Raw genomic sequence first — 17442 nt, 5'->3', positions numbered from 1 at the left:
CCCCAGCTTTTATTTTCTTTATCAGGGGAAGGAACTAATTAAGCAGAACCCGTTTTGTTTGCCTATAATGCTGTAAATAAAATAATATTAGTATTTGTAATGTTTTTTCTAAGTAAAGATTTTTGTTTTTCCTTTTTTGCGTTATGTTTACATGGTCACATTAATTTTTAAAAATCGTTATCCTCTGGTAGAACTATAGGTAACTTTTAAAATATTTTTAAAACATTTCGTCTGATTTTCAAGTGAACAAAATGAAACAAGCATACCTGAGATTATATTTTGTATATTTAAAAAATTTCAGGGAAGTGTAGCCGATGCATGGCTTTTCTGTTGTTTACCATCCAAATTTTGGTTGTGGTATTTATTGATTTTTGTTAACCTGTATCACTACACTTGTACAACTATCTATACCCCTTCTGTAAGCCCTAGTGTACCATAATTTCTTGGCATGCTTTTTTTACTCTTTTAGATTCTTGTATCTTTTTTCATACTCTGTGTATCTTATGTTAAACTTTACTATTGCTGTTTACCAAAAAAATTGTTGGACACAATTCCATTTAGTTAACAAACAGTTCATGTGATTGTTTTCTTTTCACGGTTTTAACAAATATAAAGCTATTCAATTTCCCAATCCATGTATGTTTTTAACCAAATAATTATAGCCTTATTTTCTTTAATTTGAATGATCACAGTAAATAATATAAATCTCGGTGACATAATATACTTATCATTATGTTAAAAGTTTAAAGATTAACTTTCGATAAAGATAACATTTAAAAAATAAATTGGTGTAGGATTTTGATTCTGATTTATGTATAATGTTCACCATAAAATTGTTTACATTGTCTACAATTTTGTTACATTCACGTAGACTATCCTGTACAGTTTTTTTTTTTACACTTTAGATTTAAAAGTTACTCCTTATATACTTTTACTTCATTCATAAATAAACTCATAATTACAGCTTAAAGGTGTTATTTGGATTTATTAAATACTTTTTACCTAAAATCCAGTACCTTACTAACAACCTTTATAGTAGCTGCAATGAATAATAAAGGAAAAATTCAAATTCTATGAGCTAAGCACCAGCCACTGTTTACGGTTCCCAGAAAAATGGGCAAATTGAAAACTATGCAAAGAGAAATCTGCACAAATACAAACTCTACTTTACTTTTGTCACATTTTGTGGAAAATTATTTATGCTACAAATATACATGTGGTCTTTGTTAATGTCTAAAAAAAAGCCTGGTCACCAATGTTTAGACGTGGGTGTACTCACAAACTCAACTTTGGCAAGTTTTATTTGTGTTATGGAAGTAATTTTCTCCAACATAATTATGTGTCAATATGTTAGGCGCCTAACATGGCCCTTGTACTCCTAACTGCATCTCTTTCATAGCCTCAGATCTGGCTATTCCAACATCAAAATTATTAAATCACACATATGACATTTGCTAATGTGATGGCTGTCACATGTTTTAAAAGTTTTTTGTATTTGCTTTAGTAATAAACTTGTAGCATAACTTGAACAGTATTAGATTATCCAAGCTGTAAGTGTACCCTAAATGATGTGACCATCTCTACCATCAAGGTATTTCACTGATTATTCACACAAAAAATAAAACAAATTAGAGTAAACATTGATTTTAATACAATTTGAAACCATGAATCCAGCATACAAACACAACAATCAAACTGTTTCAACGTTTACCTACAACAATTAACAGCAGCTCCATCTTTACAACTCTCTACCAACTTGTGATAACTAACACTTTAGAAAAGGTGTAGTTTTCATAAAATTCACAAGTTTCTCAGCAAGTTATAATTTAAGAACTGGTAATTCTTTTTAACAAAAAGAAAAAGTTTGATCACCAAAAGTTTTAAATAAAATAAGTTTCATTCCATGGCACAGACACTCAGCTCACATAAATAGCACAAAATTGTCGAATAGATCATGTATGACAAGTAAGGAATGCCATCTTTGTTTAACGTATATATCACTGCTACAACAGTTCTGCCTAAAGTTGGTATACTTAAATGCAACCCTCTACCTCTGATACATCTGAGCAAATGCTATTAGTCTATTTTATTTCAATTATTTCAATACTGAAAACGGTTTCATGATTTGGATAAAACTATTACAGTCCACTGCCCAGAAATAGGTCCAAACAATAAAAGGTTTCTCGTTAAGTTTTACAAAATTTAACCAACCCTTTTAAAAAATACACAAACTAGTGCATAACTGAAAGATTAAAGTATAACTAAAATCCCCAAAAATAATATCCACATATCTCATAACAGTTTAAGTTGTGGAGGGTCAAATAAAATTTTAAATCTTTAAAGAAAAGACAAATGCAGCTGTAGAAAGCATTGAATACCAAAAATAAAACCATGCTATGCAGGTTTTACAAAACAATGGTAAAAAAGTCAACAACTATATAGTCAAGGGGGAAAAAAAAGCACATAATAGCAATCCATTTAACGTCATTTAGCATTCTGAACAGCTAATTCATTTAAAGTAAAATGCAGTGTACTTTTAAGCCCTACATTGGCTCACAATATCAAGTTGAAACCAAAGCAACAGATTGCAGATGGTAAAGCATTAATGAGTTAGCTGGATAAAACAAACATGCACTTCTGTTTCTCAGCCATACACATCCACAGATCCAACAGTATAAAATCTTATCATTGTTTGGTCAAAAGTTGTGGTCTCATAAATTGTCGCACTTAAAAATATCTCAATAAATATAGAATCATTTTGTTGGTAAGCATGTCAATTCAATCTTTGCAACATTAACCTTTGCTGTATTTACAGGAATAAGAAGGGGCAGGATGCTTTTACATGAGCAGCAAGAAAAAGTTACATGTATCATGAGATCACACAGTAATCCAATGTAACCCATATCTAGAGTAAACAACTGGTCGGATGCCTCTTTTGGTTACAGATTCTGACTACTTATAAACATGTACCTAGACTCCCCTTTACCTATTTAATATCAGCATTACTAGAACAAGTAACTCACAGAGCACCATATTGTCAATAGAATTTCCTAATGCTGATTTACATGTTCAGTTTAAAATATTTTCTCCAGTTGTATTATTTTTATCAACATCTAACATATTTCAATTCCAAATTTATTTTTTTTTAAATCGAAGGAAACTAACTTATCACAGCCACAAAAAAAAAAGGAATAGTGGAAATTTTTCAAAACTTTTGTTCCATTCACCTTATGTCTGCAAAAAATCTCCATTATTTGTAGATAAATAAATCACTAAAATATTAACAAAACCTCAATTAATGGGGAGGGCCAGCAATTCTAAAATGGAACTATTGTTATAATTCTCCTCCATGTTCGTCTTGCTTTGTTTTCTGTTCCTCTACATCTTCTGATCCTGTGTCAACACCATCTGAAATTTTAAAAAAGAAAAAAGTTTTGAGTACAAATGCAAACTTAAACTTAAAGAGCACAAACTAAATGTAATTTTTGAATGTATATTAAATTCTTAAAAAACTGACAGATGTTCAACACTATTTTCTCCATTCACGGTTTTTCTAATCAGGTAATATAGGTTAAGAAATAAATTTTTAAAATACTAATAAAATAGCATGTTTTTAGATGGTGATAACCCATTAAATGGTTACGTCAACATGTAAAATAACGAAAAAATATATATACTTCTAACTAATAATTATTTAAATATAAAAAAATGGTTGTGTATTATTAACTGTAATTAAAAATTGTATTTCATCAATTCATTTTTTCAATACAATAAAAACTTCTAGCAAATCATAGAAAATAATTTCCAAGATTAAAGAGCAAATATTAGGAGTACCTTGGCATTAATCATTAATTTTGATAGTAAACTTAAGAAAAGATCATCTAAATCTACTTAGAAAATTTGGAACTTCACCATAAAGTTTGTCAGAAATCATAGACACCACTAGAACAGCCTGGACTACTAAATCAAGAAAACCCTCCACATAAAGTAGTCAGCATAGTGATAAAGTGCAATACCCAGACTAAGATAGCTTCATACATAACAAACTCAGAAATTAGTATGCATTATTTTTCTCCATAGAATTTAATGTTAGGATTCTAAGAAAAAACTACGAATGTGCAAATCTACATACACAGAACTTCTTAAGCAAGTAATATACTGCACAATTAAAGACTGAACTGCTACATACATAATAAGTTGGGAAAATACTGTACATTATCTGGGAAGATTTATAAGTCACGATCTAGAGTTTCTTTTTTAATCTTTGGGTCTGTTTCAGGAAAAAAATGAATTTGAAAGATGTATATTAAAAAATTTCAAATTTAAATTTCTAAAAGAAATAAAACATTTCCCTCTGAAAAAGCTAGAATGTAACAAATAAGATATTTAAGAATTGTAGATATACAGTCACTGATTATTTTGGAATGGCAACAGAAGAAATTTAGGGTTTTTTTTTTGTCGTAGCTGACACTATAAATAACGAAAAGGTGTATTTATATACAGCCACTGCTAATTATATGAATGATAAAAGATAATTAGCTAAATACTAGTTTTTTCACCTAGCTGAAGAACTTCTTCCTCTTCTTCATTTGTCTTTTCTTGACGTTTGGATTTTGGCCTTCTCTTACCAGAGCTAGATTTCTTTGGTGCTGGTTCCTCAGTTGTTGTCTCCTTTTGAGGCTGGTCATCTGGGGTTTGGTCGGCCTGAGTTTCTTCACCAGTGGTTTCATCTGATACTGTAGCTTCATCTTCTAACAAATAAATTTTTTTTATATATATTGGAATAAAAAAAAGAGTGTTTTAGATTAGAAATGTAGGCTTATTCTAGTTATCACTGTAAAAAAATAATGCTCACCTTTTGGTGTTGCTGTAACAGTTTCCTCAGTAGCATTTTCTGTCTTCTTCTCTTCCTTTGGTTTAGGCTTTGGCTTAAAGTTCTGAAATGTAAGACAGCCATATTTAGATCCAGGGTTGTAATGGCTATTATGAATTTTTAAGCCTGACATGTAAGAAAAAGAAGTTCAACTATTAAACCTGAATTGTAAGAAACAAAAATTATTTTGTCAAATGTTAACCAAACCAGTGCAAAATTGCAATAATTAATGTAGAATAATTACCTTGGCCTTATTGATGAGATATCTCATTTCCCTATCTAATGCTGTGATTTTTTGACCAATATCTTCAATTTTCAAAACAGGATCTTCATAAGACTTCAACTTTGATTGAGCTTTAACACTGTTATCCCTCCATACCTAAAAGCACAAATTATCAATGAGATCATTTGGTTAACTGTCATCATTTTTTTATTATTTTGTAAACTAACCAGAAATTATAAATCAAATATCAAAGAAAAAAGCATACTCTACCTTTGTTTCATTAATTAATTTTTCAAGGGTCTCTATTTCCACAGGGGTGAAGATAGGGTCTTCGATATCTGTTAGGTTCTTAACTGTAGCCAGAAAATGTGTGGTTTGGTTTAAAGCCCCTTTAAGAGCTGCCAGGGCTTTAGGTCGCTCCTCTAATTCAACTACTCTTCGTACCATATCTTTGGTGGCATCTTTTAAAGTCTTAAGTTTGCCTGTGTAATCCTGGAATAAATATGGAGAAATAATTAACAAAACAAAAATTGCTTGTGATAATAGTCTTAATTTCTTAACATCAACATGTTTGTATGAGACAGGTTAAAAATATAAATCAAGTTTGAATAAAGATAAAATGAATTAAGGATAAAGCTGGCAAGTTTGATGTAATCCAAATGCAAGGTAAGTTAAGCAGAAAACGATGTAGAAACCTCTGCTTTTAGTTTCAGTCTACCAAACTACAAATTTCCATACCAGTCAGTGAAAGAGATGTAAAAATAGGTAGAACAGTGTTAAGACATACAATATTGTTCGCACACTGGTGATGGTAGAAAAAGACAATGGAAGTTAACTATTGACTATATATCATTAGCTATGAGAATTCCTGTTCTGCTTAGGACTAGTGCAATTGCAGCCAACATGTACAGCAATTAAAATAGTTTTGAATACCCAAATGGAAGTGCACAGCCCTGTCGCTGCAGAGCAAGATAAGAATCTTCAATACAAATGTTGAGGCAGTATTGCCCTATGGTTCTGAGACCTGGAGGGTTGCATCGATAGGCTACAGTCGTTTACAAATAAATGTTTACGACAGATCCTTAAAATAAGATGGCCAGACAAAATATCAAAGACCAAGGCAAAACAACAGATAAGGACACCAAGGCCTGTAAATGAGGATGGGTTGGGCAGATCATGAGAAGGGAAGAAGATAATATTGCAAAGAAAGCTTTGGACTGGAATCCTCAGGGAAAAAGGAAAGTGGGCCAGCCAAAGAGATCATGGAGAAGAACAGTAAAAGAAGAGGCAAAGGCAGCTGGGTTCACGTGGGCACAGATAAGGGGAGCAGTGGAGAGGTGTAATTACAGCCCTTTGCTCCCCAGGGGCCACAAAGGATGAATGAATGAACTGGCATTTATCACTGCTCTTAAGAACAATAATCAATTTCACAAAAATAATTTATAAAAATAACAGCCATTTTTTTTAATCCTTAACAAGGATCAAATTTCTGTGACATCTCTAAATTGTACTGCACAAGAGAAAAGGATAAAGCGAATACCCGCAGAGACACTGACATAAAAATCAAGAAACTAGCAAGAAACAAGCTGTCTTGAAGAACTGCCAAGAAAGTAGCCAAAGAGTGATAGAAATGGAAAAACTGTCCTGGGCACAAAGGTGAAAAATTAAATGATTAATTTTTTTTAATTAATTACAATAATTTAAAAAACCAGGCTTTGACTAGATTAATTTGATAAATATACAATGCTTACAGATTTCTTTGTCTCTTCAGACTGGTCATAAAGCCAGTCAGAAGCTTCTGATAGCAGGGTGCTTATCTTCTCTTTCTCTTCTGCTGTAACACATTGATCATAAGGTTCTTGATGGATCTTATCTTGATAGTCAAAAATGAAAGCCTCCAGCTCGTTCTTTGATTTTTCCAGTTCCATTTTTTCTTTATCAACCTTCCTTAGTTCAGACATCCTACAAGGGAAAGAGTCAAGAACAGACTGTAAACTAAGTGGCTAATAATGTCCAATAAAATGTATATAAAATGTATATCTGAGTGACATAATCCAGTGAAAGAGAGAAGAATTAATTGCATAAGTAGGAATTGAGAACAATTTTTTACCTCTTAGCTGCAGAGGTAAATTTAGCATCTGAGACATTTTTCAGGTCTAAAATTTCTTGTTCTGTCTTAATGATTTCCTTAATGCTGACTATTTTAGGGCCTTTATCTTTCTTTTCTGCATCAGCTTTCTCACCTTCAGCCTACAAATAAATTGTTTGATGAGTTTATTTAACTTGCGTAAAAAATGTTATACTTTTAAGCAAAACAAATCAGCAATACTTACTTTTGTATCATTGCCAGCTTTAGCGTCATCTTTCTGTTGGGTTTCATCTTTCTGTTGAGTTTCCTCTTTTGGGGTCTCTTCCTTCTGATCTGCCTTGTCAGTCTTCTCATCTTTCTTCTTCTCTTGTTCATCTCCTGCACCTTCACTGGTTCCTTCCCCTTCTTGTTCTGGCTGTTCCTCCTGAAATAAAAAAAAATACTTTTATCTACCTCATGCTCAGAATTAGAAATTTGAACTGAACAAGATTCTCAGACCAAGCAGAGAATTTTATTCCACAAAACTACTTGCTCTATTAAAACTATTTTATATTTAATTTTAAAATTTCAAATATATATTAAATCATGAAATAAGATAATATGTAAAACTTGCAAATATTTACAGCTTAAAAGAATGAACTCTGAAAGATTGCAAATACTTTTACTAAGAGCAAAAAATTAAATTAATGATATTTACATGAAAGAAACAACATTGTTAATTACTAAATTAGGTTAAATATCATTCACTAACAGAGAAATGAGGTAACTTTTAACACCACTTCACGCAAGTTTGTTATGATTTATGCATCATTAAACATTTTCATATTTTCAAACCATTATCTTAATTTTAACTACTAACATCCAAGTCTAAGCAATATCTAATACTTTTAAAAATGTGATAAATATTAAAAAAAAGCAAAGCTTGCACCAAGAATTTTAAAACAGACATGTAATGAGAGAAAAAAGATGAGTAAACACCTTGACATTAGAGTCTGACTGTTTAGGTGTGTCATCACTTTTTTTACCATCATCCTTTTTCCCTTGTGACTCTTCAGGCTTAACCTCCTCATTACCCCCACCTGTAGTGGAGCTGTCATCCGTAGGAGTCTACACATGTCAATAGAACAATCAAATTTGGAACAAAAATAGTTGTAAACATGCCTCAACCAAAAATAAATAGAAACAAATGATTTTTTAAAAACAAATCACCTAACAAGTTAAGCATGAATAGTGAAGGCAAAATAAACATAATGAAAATTTTGTCACGAGGAAAATATTAATGTGGTTAATTATCCTGATTCTTAAAAATCAAATATGCACAAATACGCAAATCCTTTTAAAATACAGGGATAGTTAATAAAAGTTTTAACTCTTAAGGGTGGAAAATTTTAATAATCCTTATATTTATTAACCAGAAATTTAGTTTAAACTCAAAAACTTTACATAACAATAAATATAATTTTGAAATATAATATAAGCACTTTTTTAAAAGATATAAGCCTAACGGGAAATTTGTTAATTAACTATTAATTTTGAGAACATAGCCATGAAACAATGCAAAAAAACAGATAATAAAACATGCATTATAATGTAAAGGAATTTTTTTTAAATCTCTGTAAATTACCATATATACCATATATATATAAATAAAACTTTTTAGATAACTACGGTGAACCTTGGAATGGGCCATAACATTTTTTTATTAAATTATGTTCACTTCACATTGTTTAATCAGCTCACCTCAAACTTGAACTAAAAATTAGGTAAGGTGTAGTTTGTGCTTACAATAACTAATAAACAATTAATACAATTTCACTGCCAGGTCAAGTTTTAGGATGAGTATTTATGGTAATAAAAGAATGTAAAATAAAGTGCAAACAAGATTAAACAACATTAAGTAAAAAAATAAATTGTTAAAAATACTTACATCAGGTTCTTGGGAGTCTTCTACTTTGTGTTCCTCATCGGTAGAACTGCCAGAAAAAAATCCTCCAATTGCACTGCCAAGCTCTGAAGTATCAAAAGTGATAAATGTTATTTAACATAGAAAGAGCACTAGCAAACTTATTAAATTAATGAAGCGTAGAAACATTTATCAGAAAATGAAATCCTCATTAAAAGATAGGAGTTGGATCTCAAATAATCATCATTGATTAATTATAAATTACATATATTTAAAAAGAAAAAAACTTATAAAAACTACAAAATGTAAGTACTTACTGGACCATGTAGACTTTTCTTCACCCTCTGTATCATTTTTCTCAAAAATAGATTCAACCTGCGTATAGAGAAACAGTTTAAAACTTTTTTGCATGCAATATTTTAATGGGGTAGAATGTTAAACATAACTATTAAACTAATCAGACACTGAAATCCTCAAATTAAAAATAGGAGTTGGATCTCAAATAATCATCATATTTTCTTTTAAAAATAAGACAAAGATTGTAATATTACCCTATCTAAACTCAATATTCCACTTCCATCCATTTGGAAATGTGCCTTGATACCCTTAGGTTCTTTGTCCTTGTTTTTAGTTAGAGCTTCCTCAACTCCTTTCAAAGTGTACTTGCTAATCATAGGAGTTCCAAAAGACCTATTGGAGGAAAAACAATACTTTAGGATCTGATATTTATTGAGGGCATGGTGTAATAGACAGCTGGAAAAAATTCTAGATACTTACTTTCTATCATCTTCTGTAAGGAACTCAAGACCACTGTAGGTTACACTGAAGCTAAAATCTTTTGTGTGCTTGTTAAATGTCATAACTTTCTTTTGAGGGAATGGGTTCATACGACCAAACAAGGTCCTCTTTATGGTTTTTGGTCCTTCCTCTTCAGATTTTTGTCTTTCAAATTCTACCTGGAAAAAGAAGATACATAATAGTAATCCAGCTTCTTAACTGTGTGTAACATTAATAGTCTGTAAAAATGCTAATGACAAAATATTATGTTAATGTAAGTTAAAGAAGTTATTTAAGAGTAAAGGACTTACATTTATAGGGTAGATGTTACCCTCCCTAACTCCAAACTTCTTTACTTTAAATCCTTTACCAAGGTAAGCTGCCTGATAGACGGCACCCATAGCAGCAGCTTCATCGGTGTTGATGCTCTTGCCAAGCTCAGTTCTACAGAAACAAAAAAATTATAAAATGTGTCCAAACTTTAGGAAATAATTTATACATACAATTTTTAAAGATATTTTTCTTACCTTCCTAGATAGGACATCAAAATTTCCTGAACTTTTGGGATACGAGTTGCACCACCCATAAGAATAATTTCACTAATCTCAGGCTGAAAGAAAATAATTAATTAAAATTGTGTTCCAATCTTAAAAAAAAAAGCATACAAAATGACAAATGATATACACACCAGTGTAATTTCAGAGACTTTCAGAGCTTCTTCAATGGGGTTGGTCACTCTTGCAAAAAGATCTTGGGTTAACTCTTCCAAGTCTGACCTCTTGACTGGAGCTTTAAAGTCTTTTTCATCCAATAAATTCTCCACCTAACAGAATGTTTATCCATTTATCATTAAAATAGCGTCTATTATCAACAAGAGGATTATTTTAATACAGCTAAAGAAGTTACAAAGTTAGGTTTTTTGAAAAGTCAAGCACTCTAAGCAATAAAGTCAATAGCAACTAAATGAGTCATAAAGACAAGAAAGAAAAACAATAATTTGTCCCTCAATTTCATTTTAGTAAAACAAAACAGAAACACACATACCTGTGCAGTGTGATCTACATTGGCACTTAACACCTTCTTGACCCTCTCAGCCTCCTTAAATAATTTAGCCATGGCTTTAGGATGTTCTTCCACTTTTAAAGTTGTTTTCTTCTGTTCATTAAACAGCTTAGCTAGATGAGCTTGTAATCTCAAGGTGAATTCTAAACCTCCTAGCGTACGATCAAACCTGGAAAATGTACAATGTAAAAAATAATTTGTCTACATTACCTATAGTACAAAAAACAGCTCATAATACAGCTAATACTGGATTTTAATGAGTTGTTTTAGCTGGATAGAAGGGGTAAAAATTTTAACACTGGATTGAACAAAACAGAAGTACAGAAAGTTCATGTGAGTGAGTAACATCTGAGCTTACCCAATTCCACGCACAGTTAGCTGAGGATTTGACTCCATCCGTGTCCCTTCTTTTGTTTTCACAACATTATAACCTGAAGTTAAAAATATACAAAAAAATTTGCATTTAATTACACTGAAGTATAATATCAGGCTTGAGCATTTTATTACATTGTATTGTAATACAATGCCACCTAACACTAAAATCTCATTTACTGTTCACATACCTACAATGGTTGCTGTTGTGCTTGTTGAGCCCATGTCATAAAACATGTAATACTGCATCGTGGCATTAAAATTCTTACGTCTGAAGACACCATAATTCAGAGCAACTGAATAAAGAAATATTTGTGTGAAACTAAAAATATGAAGTATCAATGTATATTAAAAATGCTATACTTAATATTTTTCATAAAGATAAATATTAAAAGATTATTAAAAGTAAAATATACAATGAATTAAAATAGATTTGCTATCTATTAATTAATACCAATAGAAGGTTAGAAAAGTAAAATAAATGACTAAACAAAAAGTGAGATTTAAATCTTGTGCTTCAGACACTGAAATCCTCAAGAACTATTTGTCATTAGGAGTTGGATCTCAAATAATCATCATTTTACACAAAAAGAAATGTGAAAAACATATTTAAAGAAAGACAATATAATAGGAAAATATAAAAAACACTTTAAAAAATGTATAAGTATAAAAATATCAGACACCTAGATTAGCTACATATCTGCTTTGAAGTTGCAGCTAACTAGAAGATACATTTTAACAATTTGTAAAAACAAGAACTATTCAGTGTCATGACTAGGTTCTTCACACCTAGTTTTGCTTTAAGGATCACGATAGAAATACTTGTTGGACATAAAATAACATGGAATAAGCTCAGCTGTGTTCATAGTAAACTAGAGGGGAAAACTAACTAAAACACTCTCTGCAATTGTAATAGACGATTTCCACACATTTTTTTGTGTATTAAAGGTAACTCTAAGTCCATTATTAAGTTATCACAAAATGATATTTTGCAGACAAATGTTAATGAAAAGTAGAGATGGAATTTTAACTAGTTGATTGTATCAAACTTAGGATTAAGAAATGTTAGCTTCTAATCTATATTGATTTTTACAGTAAGCAAAATTGTAAAACTACAAGATTGGTGATAATGGATGCCAGTGAAACCTGGCGCTTTAAAAAAACTCCTAAAATACTGAAACACCTGGGAGAAAAAAAATGCTCCAGCAACCACAAACAGACACTCGAGAATGAATGTCAGCATTCATGCACTCAAACTGAAAGCAAATTTCCCAGGAATTTTGAAAAGGAAAAAGTTCAAAGAATGGTAGGATGAAAAAAGATCAGCACCAACAATATAGAGTATGGTTGTAAAAAAATTCATAAAATAACTGAAAATTTCACAAAAAGGCAGCCATCAGATGAACCCATCAGGTTTTAAATATCTTCAACTATGGCTCAGAGTTGGATTGTTTAAAACATCACTTGGGTTTCACCTGGTATTATTCAGTAGCGAGGAAGAGAAAATAACATACCAGCAGCATTGTCACTAATTAATTGAAGGACGTTAATCCCAGCTAATTTGGCCGCAACAAGGACTGCTCTTCTTTCAGCCTGGTTATAAAACGGTGGCACTGTTATTACAGCATCTTTGATTTCTTGTTCTGGAGTAACAAAAACAATTTTCATGTTATGTATGTGACATAAATGGGTATCCATTACTTAACTTTTACATAACCAACAAACTTTACAGTTAGTAAGAAGTATCAAAACAATATTTTTTACCTGCAAAATCTTGTGCATATTCTTTAGCTTTCTCAAGAATCATACCCAGCAACTCCTCAACACTGTATGTAGTCTCACTATAAACAAAAACAAATTTAAGTCATCAGTTGTATAGCCATAACATGAGACATTTTTAGAAAATTAATTGTTTGGAAAACTACTCAGCTTAATAAAATTTATTAGCCCTAATAAATCTAGTTCATTTTGAGTTATCAGACTGTGAAATCCTCAAGATAATTCATCAATAGGAGTTGGATCTCAATAATCATCATTTATACAGAAACAATGGGCAGAAAATAAATACTAACTCATCAATCTTGAACAGGACAGTTCCTCTATCCTCATCTTTAACCATATCATAATAAGGGAATCTCTTCCTATACAGTTGCACATGTGGATCATCAAACTGACGACCAATTATCTGCATTAAATATCCAAATGCCTTTTGTGGAAACTTCAATGCCTGCAAGCACAAAGAATAATTTAGTGTTGTCCCATCCTGTCTGCCCAAATCATCAATTTCATTGCTGATGAAAAAGTTAGCTACATATGAAATTAAAAAATATTCTCTACTCACTGTTGTTTGGGCTTCACTAGCAAAGTGTCTCTCCCCATCACGGAATGCTACAACTGTTGGAGTCTTTCTTTGTGACTCTCTAAAATGTTAAAATTTTCTCAATTACAACTCAATACAAAGATTAATTTAAAAAAATTTTTAAACCAGTAATTTAAGCAACCTTACGAAAAAAGAAAATGTGTATCAGATAATGAAATCCTCATAGTGTAAAGTAGGAGTTGGATCTCAATATTCATCATTTATTATATACTTAAAGAACTAAAACTCAACGAGGTGATACAAAAATTAAAATTTCCAACTTTATTTCAAAATGAAAGTAAAAAAATGAACTTACTTGTTTAACGCAATCTCCATAGGTACACCAGGCTAAAAAAATATATTTTACAACACAAATTAGCAATGCTTACACAATAAAAGTGTTATTAAAAAAATTTGGAACAAGTACAAAAAGCCCTAAACAAAAAGCATGTTATTTTTAAGATATTATGGGTTTTATTTATAATATACTGCACTTTATCCAAATTATCAGAACCTGAAATCCTCAAGATTGAAAATCATTAGGAGTTGGATCTCAATATTCATCATGTAATTTAAATGTCTACCAATAGCAATTCAACTATGACTGTTTTAAATAATCTAATATAAAATTACGTGAAAGAATAATCACCTTAACAATGGCTACTTTAAAGTATTCTCCTCCTAAATCAATTGACATTACAGCAAGGCGTCCTAAAAAAATATTTAATATTCAGTGAAATAAAAATCAAATAAATGACTAACACAAGCCAATTATTATTAATACTATTTAATACATAAGTTTAACACATAATCCAAAGTAAAAAGCATCAATGAGTAGGATTAATATTTTACCTGACACAGCTGATATAAGAGAGATTAACACGAGGCACATAAGCCCCGGGCTGATATTTTTCCACATCATTCTGGGTTTTATTCTGTAAAGATTTCATAAGGAACAGGAATATAAACACAGTAGGCCTATAAAGTGATAATAAAGAGCACACCATTGATAACCCAAAGTCAACCTAGCTATAACATAACAATGGTACTCAAGTTATTGTGTTCACTACTGTTATCATGTTATCACCGTTTGTGTGAAAACCCCGAATTTGATTTTTGCATGATTACAATACTGTGAATGCCTCAACACTTTGTAAGCCATCTACTAGATTTTCTCACTAAATCTAAAACTTGCGCAGTTTTCAATTTAAACATGACCACTGAATAATAAACATCAATATTTAATCCACTAGGCACTAATTTTTATGGTTTTAGTTAGTTTTAAACTAAATTACTTAATTTAATATTTATTGTCACTCACTGCCTTGCAGGACAGACCTCTCCATGACAACCAAACTTACGCCTGAAGCTACGGCAAACCACGAATCGGTTCGACTTTTTAATTGGCTATGCACCTGAGTTCCTCACTAGTGATCAGCCAAATAGCGGTTGTGATACGGACGCCGGTCTTGTAAAAAAAGAGCTCACAATATTTGATTTCTTTTTTCATAGACTAATAAAACTAATAATTTAGTAATAATGCTTCACGTTCTCGCTCATTTCTGTACCTACACCATTGATAATTTTTAAATTCAATTAATTTTAATGAAACCAACTTTTGAATTTAGCCTCTATTCACCAACCAAATTTTGAAATGGTTTTCTGACATATCTAGCCCTGCCACCTATGGTTTGTTTTTATAACGCAAAAATCCCGCCATTTTGCTCGTGGTAAACATTTTAGGCCGATTCTAGTCGGAATAAGATACGCATGCGATACGCATGCGCAATGGAGAGAAACTACGACTTGCCTTAGCGGCGATGTTTTTGATGGTACTGCGCATGCGTGTGTTTACAACCGCAGAACCCTAACACCAACCCTAATCCTATCCTTAACCCTATCCCTAACCCTATCCTAACCCTCATTCTAGCCCTAACCCTAGCCATAGGTCACTGCGCATGCGCAGAACTATCTTTTGCCGACTAAATGGAGACGTTGGGGAGAAAAATCTTCTTCCGAGTAGACACTTCGAACATTTTAATCAGTAATTCTAAGAAAGCCACTGGAACTAAGACGGAAAATCATCGGAAGTCATGCATCAGGTGTGTATGCCATATTGCTGTTAGCAACCGGCCACGCCTCCAGGTTAGCAAGTAAAACTACTATCTACGAGAAAGTAAAAACAACCAATGCGTTGCCGTTAACCAAAAAATAATGTCTCGCAAATTGTCCCGCTGTTTAGATCTCTACCAGTAAATCAGCAGTAATGTCTGGTTTTCTTCTAGCGTTTTACCGCCTCATCATCTCGCATTTTTTACTAGATTCTAGATCTAGATCTAGAACCTAGATTCTACGACCACCTCAGGTTTGAAAAGAAATCTTAATTCTTCAGCGTTTGTTACACCGGGCATTTTTTTCACTCGTTTCATTGTATTTCTTTATAGATCTAATATAGATCTAGAGATTTTTAACGATGGGTTTATTTTTTCTAATTACAAATTACAGTTACCTTACGAGAAATGGTGATTTCACGAATCAACGCACCCCTCTTCACCACTTTCTCTTTTTTCTAGAACGTCTGAGTGAGATCTGTTGTGCACACACTAACACCGTTTCTTTCAACTCGCCGGTATACAAGCAGAACCGACCGTGGCGAAATGTGGTTGGCTAATAATTGCTTTCCGGTTAACTTTTCTAAACTTACACGTCGTCTTCCTAATATCTCAGGAATACATTTTACCTTTTTTCGGTGTTTTACTATTTATATTTTATCATGCATTGCAAATAAATTAATTAAAAAATTTATAAACCTTTCTAATAACAAGCTTTTTGATACCATGGAAAAAAGATAATAAAACAAATTTGTTTTATTTAATAAAAGCTTTGATTGCTCATGAGATCTCTTAAATATTTTTGATGTTAGGTCTATAGCAGCCTTGTATTAAAGATAGCACGTTTGTTGTTGTTTTTTTTATTATTTTCTTATTTTCAGTGCATTTAAAAGCTGGATATTTTTTTTGTTTTTTTTTTATTTTTGTGTCATTTTCCACTTGTTAGTAGATATCTAATTCCTTGTAAATGAAGATGACACTAGATCTATACAGGACTTAAAATAAGTGCGTTAAAATCCCTCCAACAGCTTGTGATCTCTCAAATTCAGATACCTGCCCCAATTAAGTTTGTGGTCGACCACATGGCACAAAATTAGCCAACCGTGAAAAGAGTTCACACTGGACGGCCCTCTGGTCAAGCGATAGCTGTATTTTAATTTTATCTTGTTGTCTCCCCTTTTTCATTGACAATAACTATTTTTAAATACAAATTTTAGTGACTGTCTCTCTAATTAGATTTAAAATTTTATTTTCTTGCACTTTCATACAAGATCTACGTAATAAACATTAAAAACAGTAAAGTTCCCTTTTACTTTTAGATCCATTTGGCAGATAAAATAGTTAACATGTTTCTTGACCTCGGCTGTAGTCAGCACTTTGCCCAGCCGCCTTTACTTTCCCTAACGTGAGCCAGGTACCAATCATAGCTGGGTAGACTCAACTACATCCTGCAGTCCCAAGTCCGAACCGAGACCCCAATTCGAGACCTTCGGCAAGTTGGGTGCTGGAATGGATAAATGACATTTCAGTTAATTTTAACAGAGAAAACTGCTTTCAGATACGAGCAAATCGACGTACGAGCAATGTTACGAACGAATAAAATTTGTATCTCGAGTTACCACTTTATAAGTAACTTTCATTAGTAAGTGTTTAAATATAAATATGAAAATTGT

General features: G+C 31.8%; 1 protein-coding gene across 6 annotated transcripts; it reads right to left on the bottom strand.

Annotated features, from left to right (window-relative positions):
• Positions 1–1628: 1628 nt before the first annotated feature.
• Positions 1629–16313, bottom strand: LOC131932192 (hypoxia up-regulated protein 1). Of its 6 annotated transcripts, none has more exons than XM_059289072.1 (28): positions 16168–16313; positions 14511–14593; positions 14308–14369; positions 13975–14006; positions 13641–13719; positions 13372–13526; positions 13064–13140; positions 12814–12942; positions 11491–11595; positions 11286–11358; positions 10910–11096; positions 10554–10688; positions 10393–10475; positions 10177–10309; positions 9866–10044; positions 9640–9778; positions 9406–9463; positions 9113–9195; positions 8164–8292; positions 7430–7609; positions 7207–7346; positions 6848–7058; positions 5367–5588; positions 5118–5252; positions 4856–4937; positions 4560–4751; positions 4190–4270; positions 1629–3408 (listed from the first exon to the last, which is right to left on the bottom strand). In XM_059289072.1, exons 2-27 carry the CDS (start codon positions 14578–14580, stop codon positions 4230–4232), a joined length of 3111 nt encoding a protein of 1036 aa, XP_059145055.1. In that variant the 5' UTR covers positions 14581–14593; positions 16168–16313; the 3' UTR covers positions 1629–3408; positions 4190–4229. The 6 variants fall into 6 exon arrangements, with proteins under 6 accessions (XP_059145055.1, XP_059145057.1, XP_059145052.1 ...); XM_059289074.1 differs by having other exon boundaries at positions 4629–4751; XM_059289069.1 differs by lacking the exon at positions 4190–4270.
• Between the last annotated feature and the right edge of the window lie 1129 nt (positions 16314–17442).

Source organism: Physella acuta, unplaced genomic scaffold, assembly GCF_028476545.2.
Source record: "Physella acuta isolate Inbredline_101_S28 unplaced genomic scaffold, ASM2847654v3 ptg002108l, whole genome shotgun sequence".
Classification (NCBI taxonomy): Eukaryota; Metazoa; Mollusca; class Gastropoda; family Physidae; genus Physella; species Physella acuta.
Note: the sequence above shows the minus strand (reverse complement) of the source record. Positions and strands in the feature narration are given on the sequence as shown.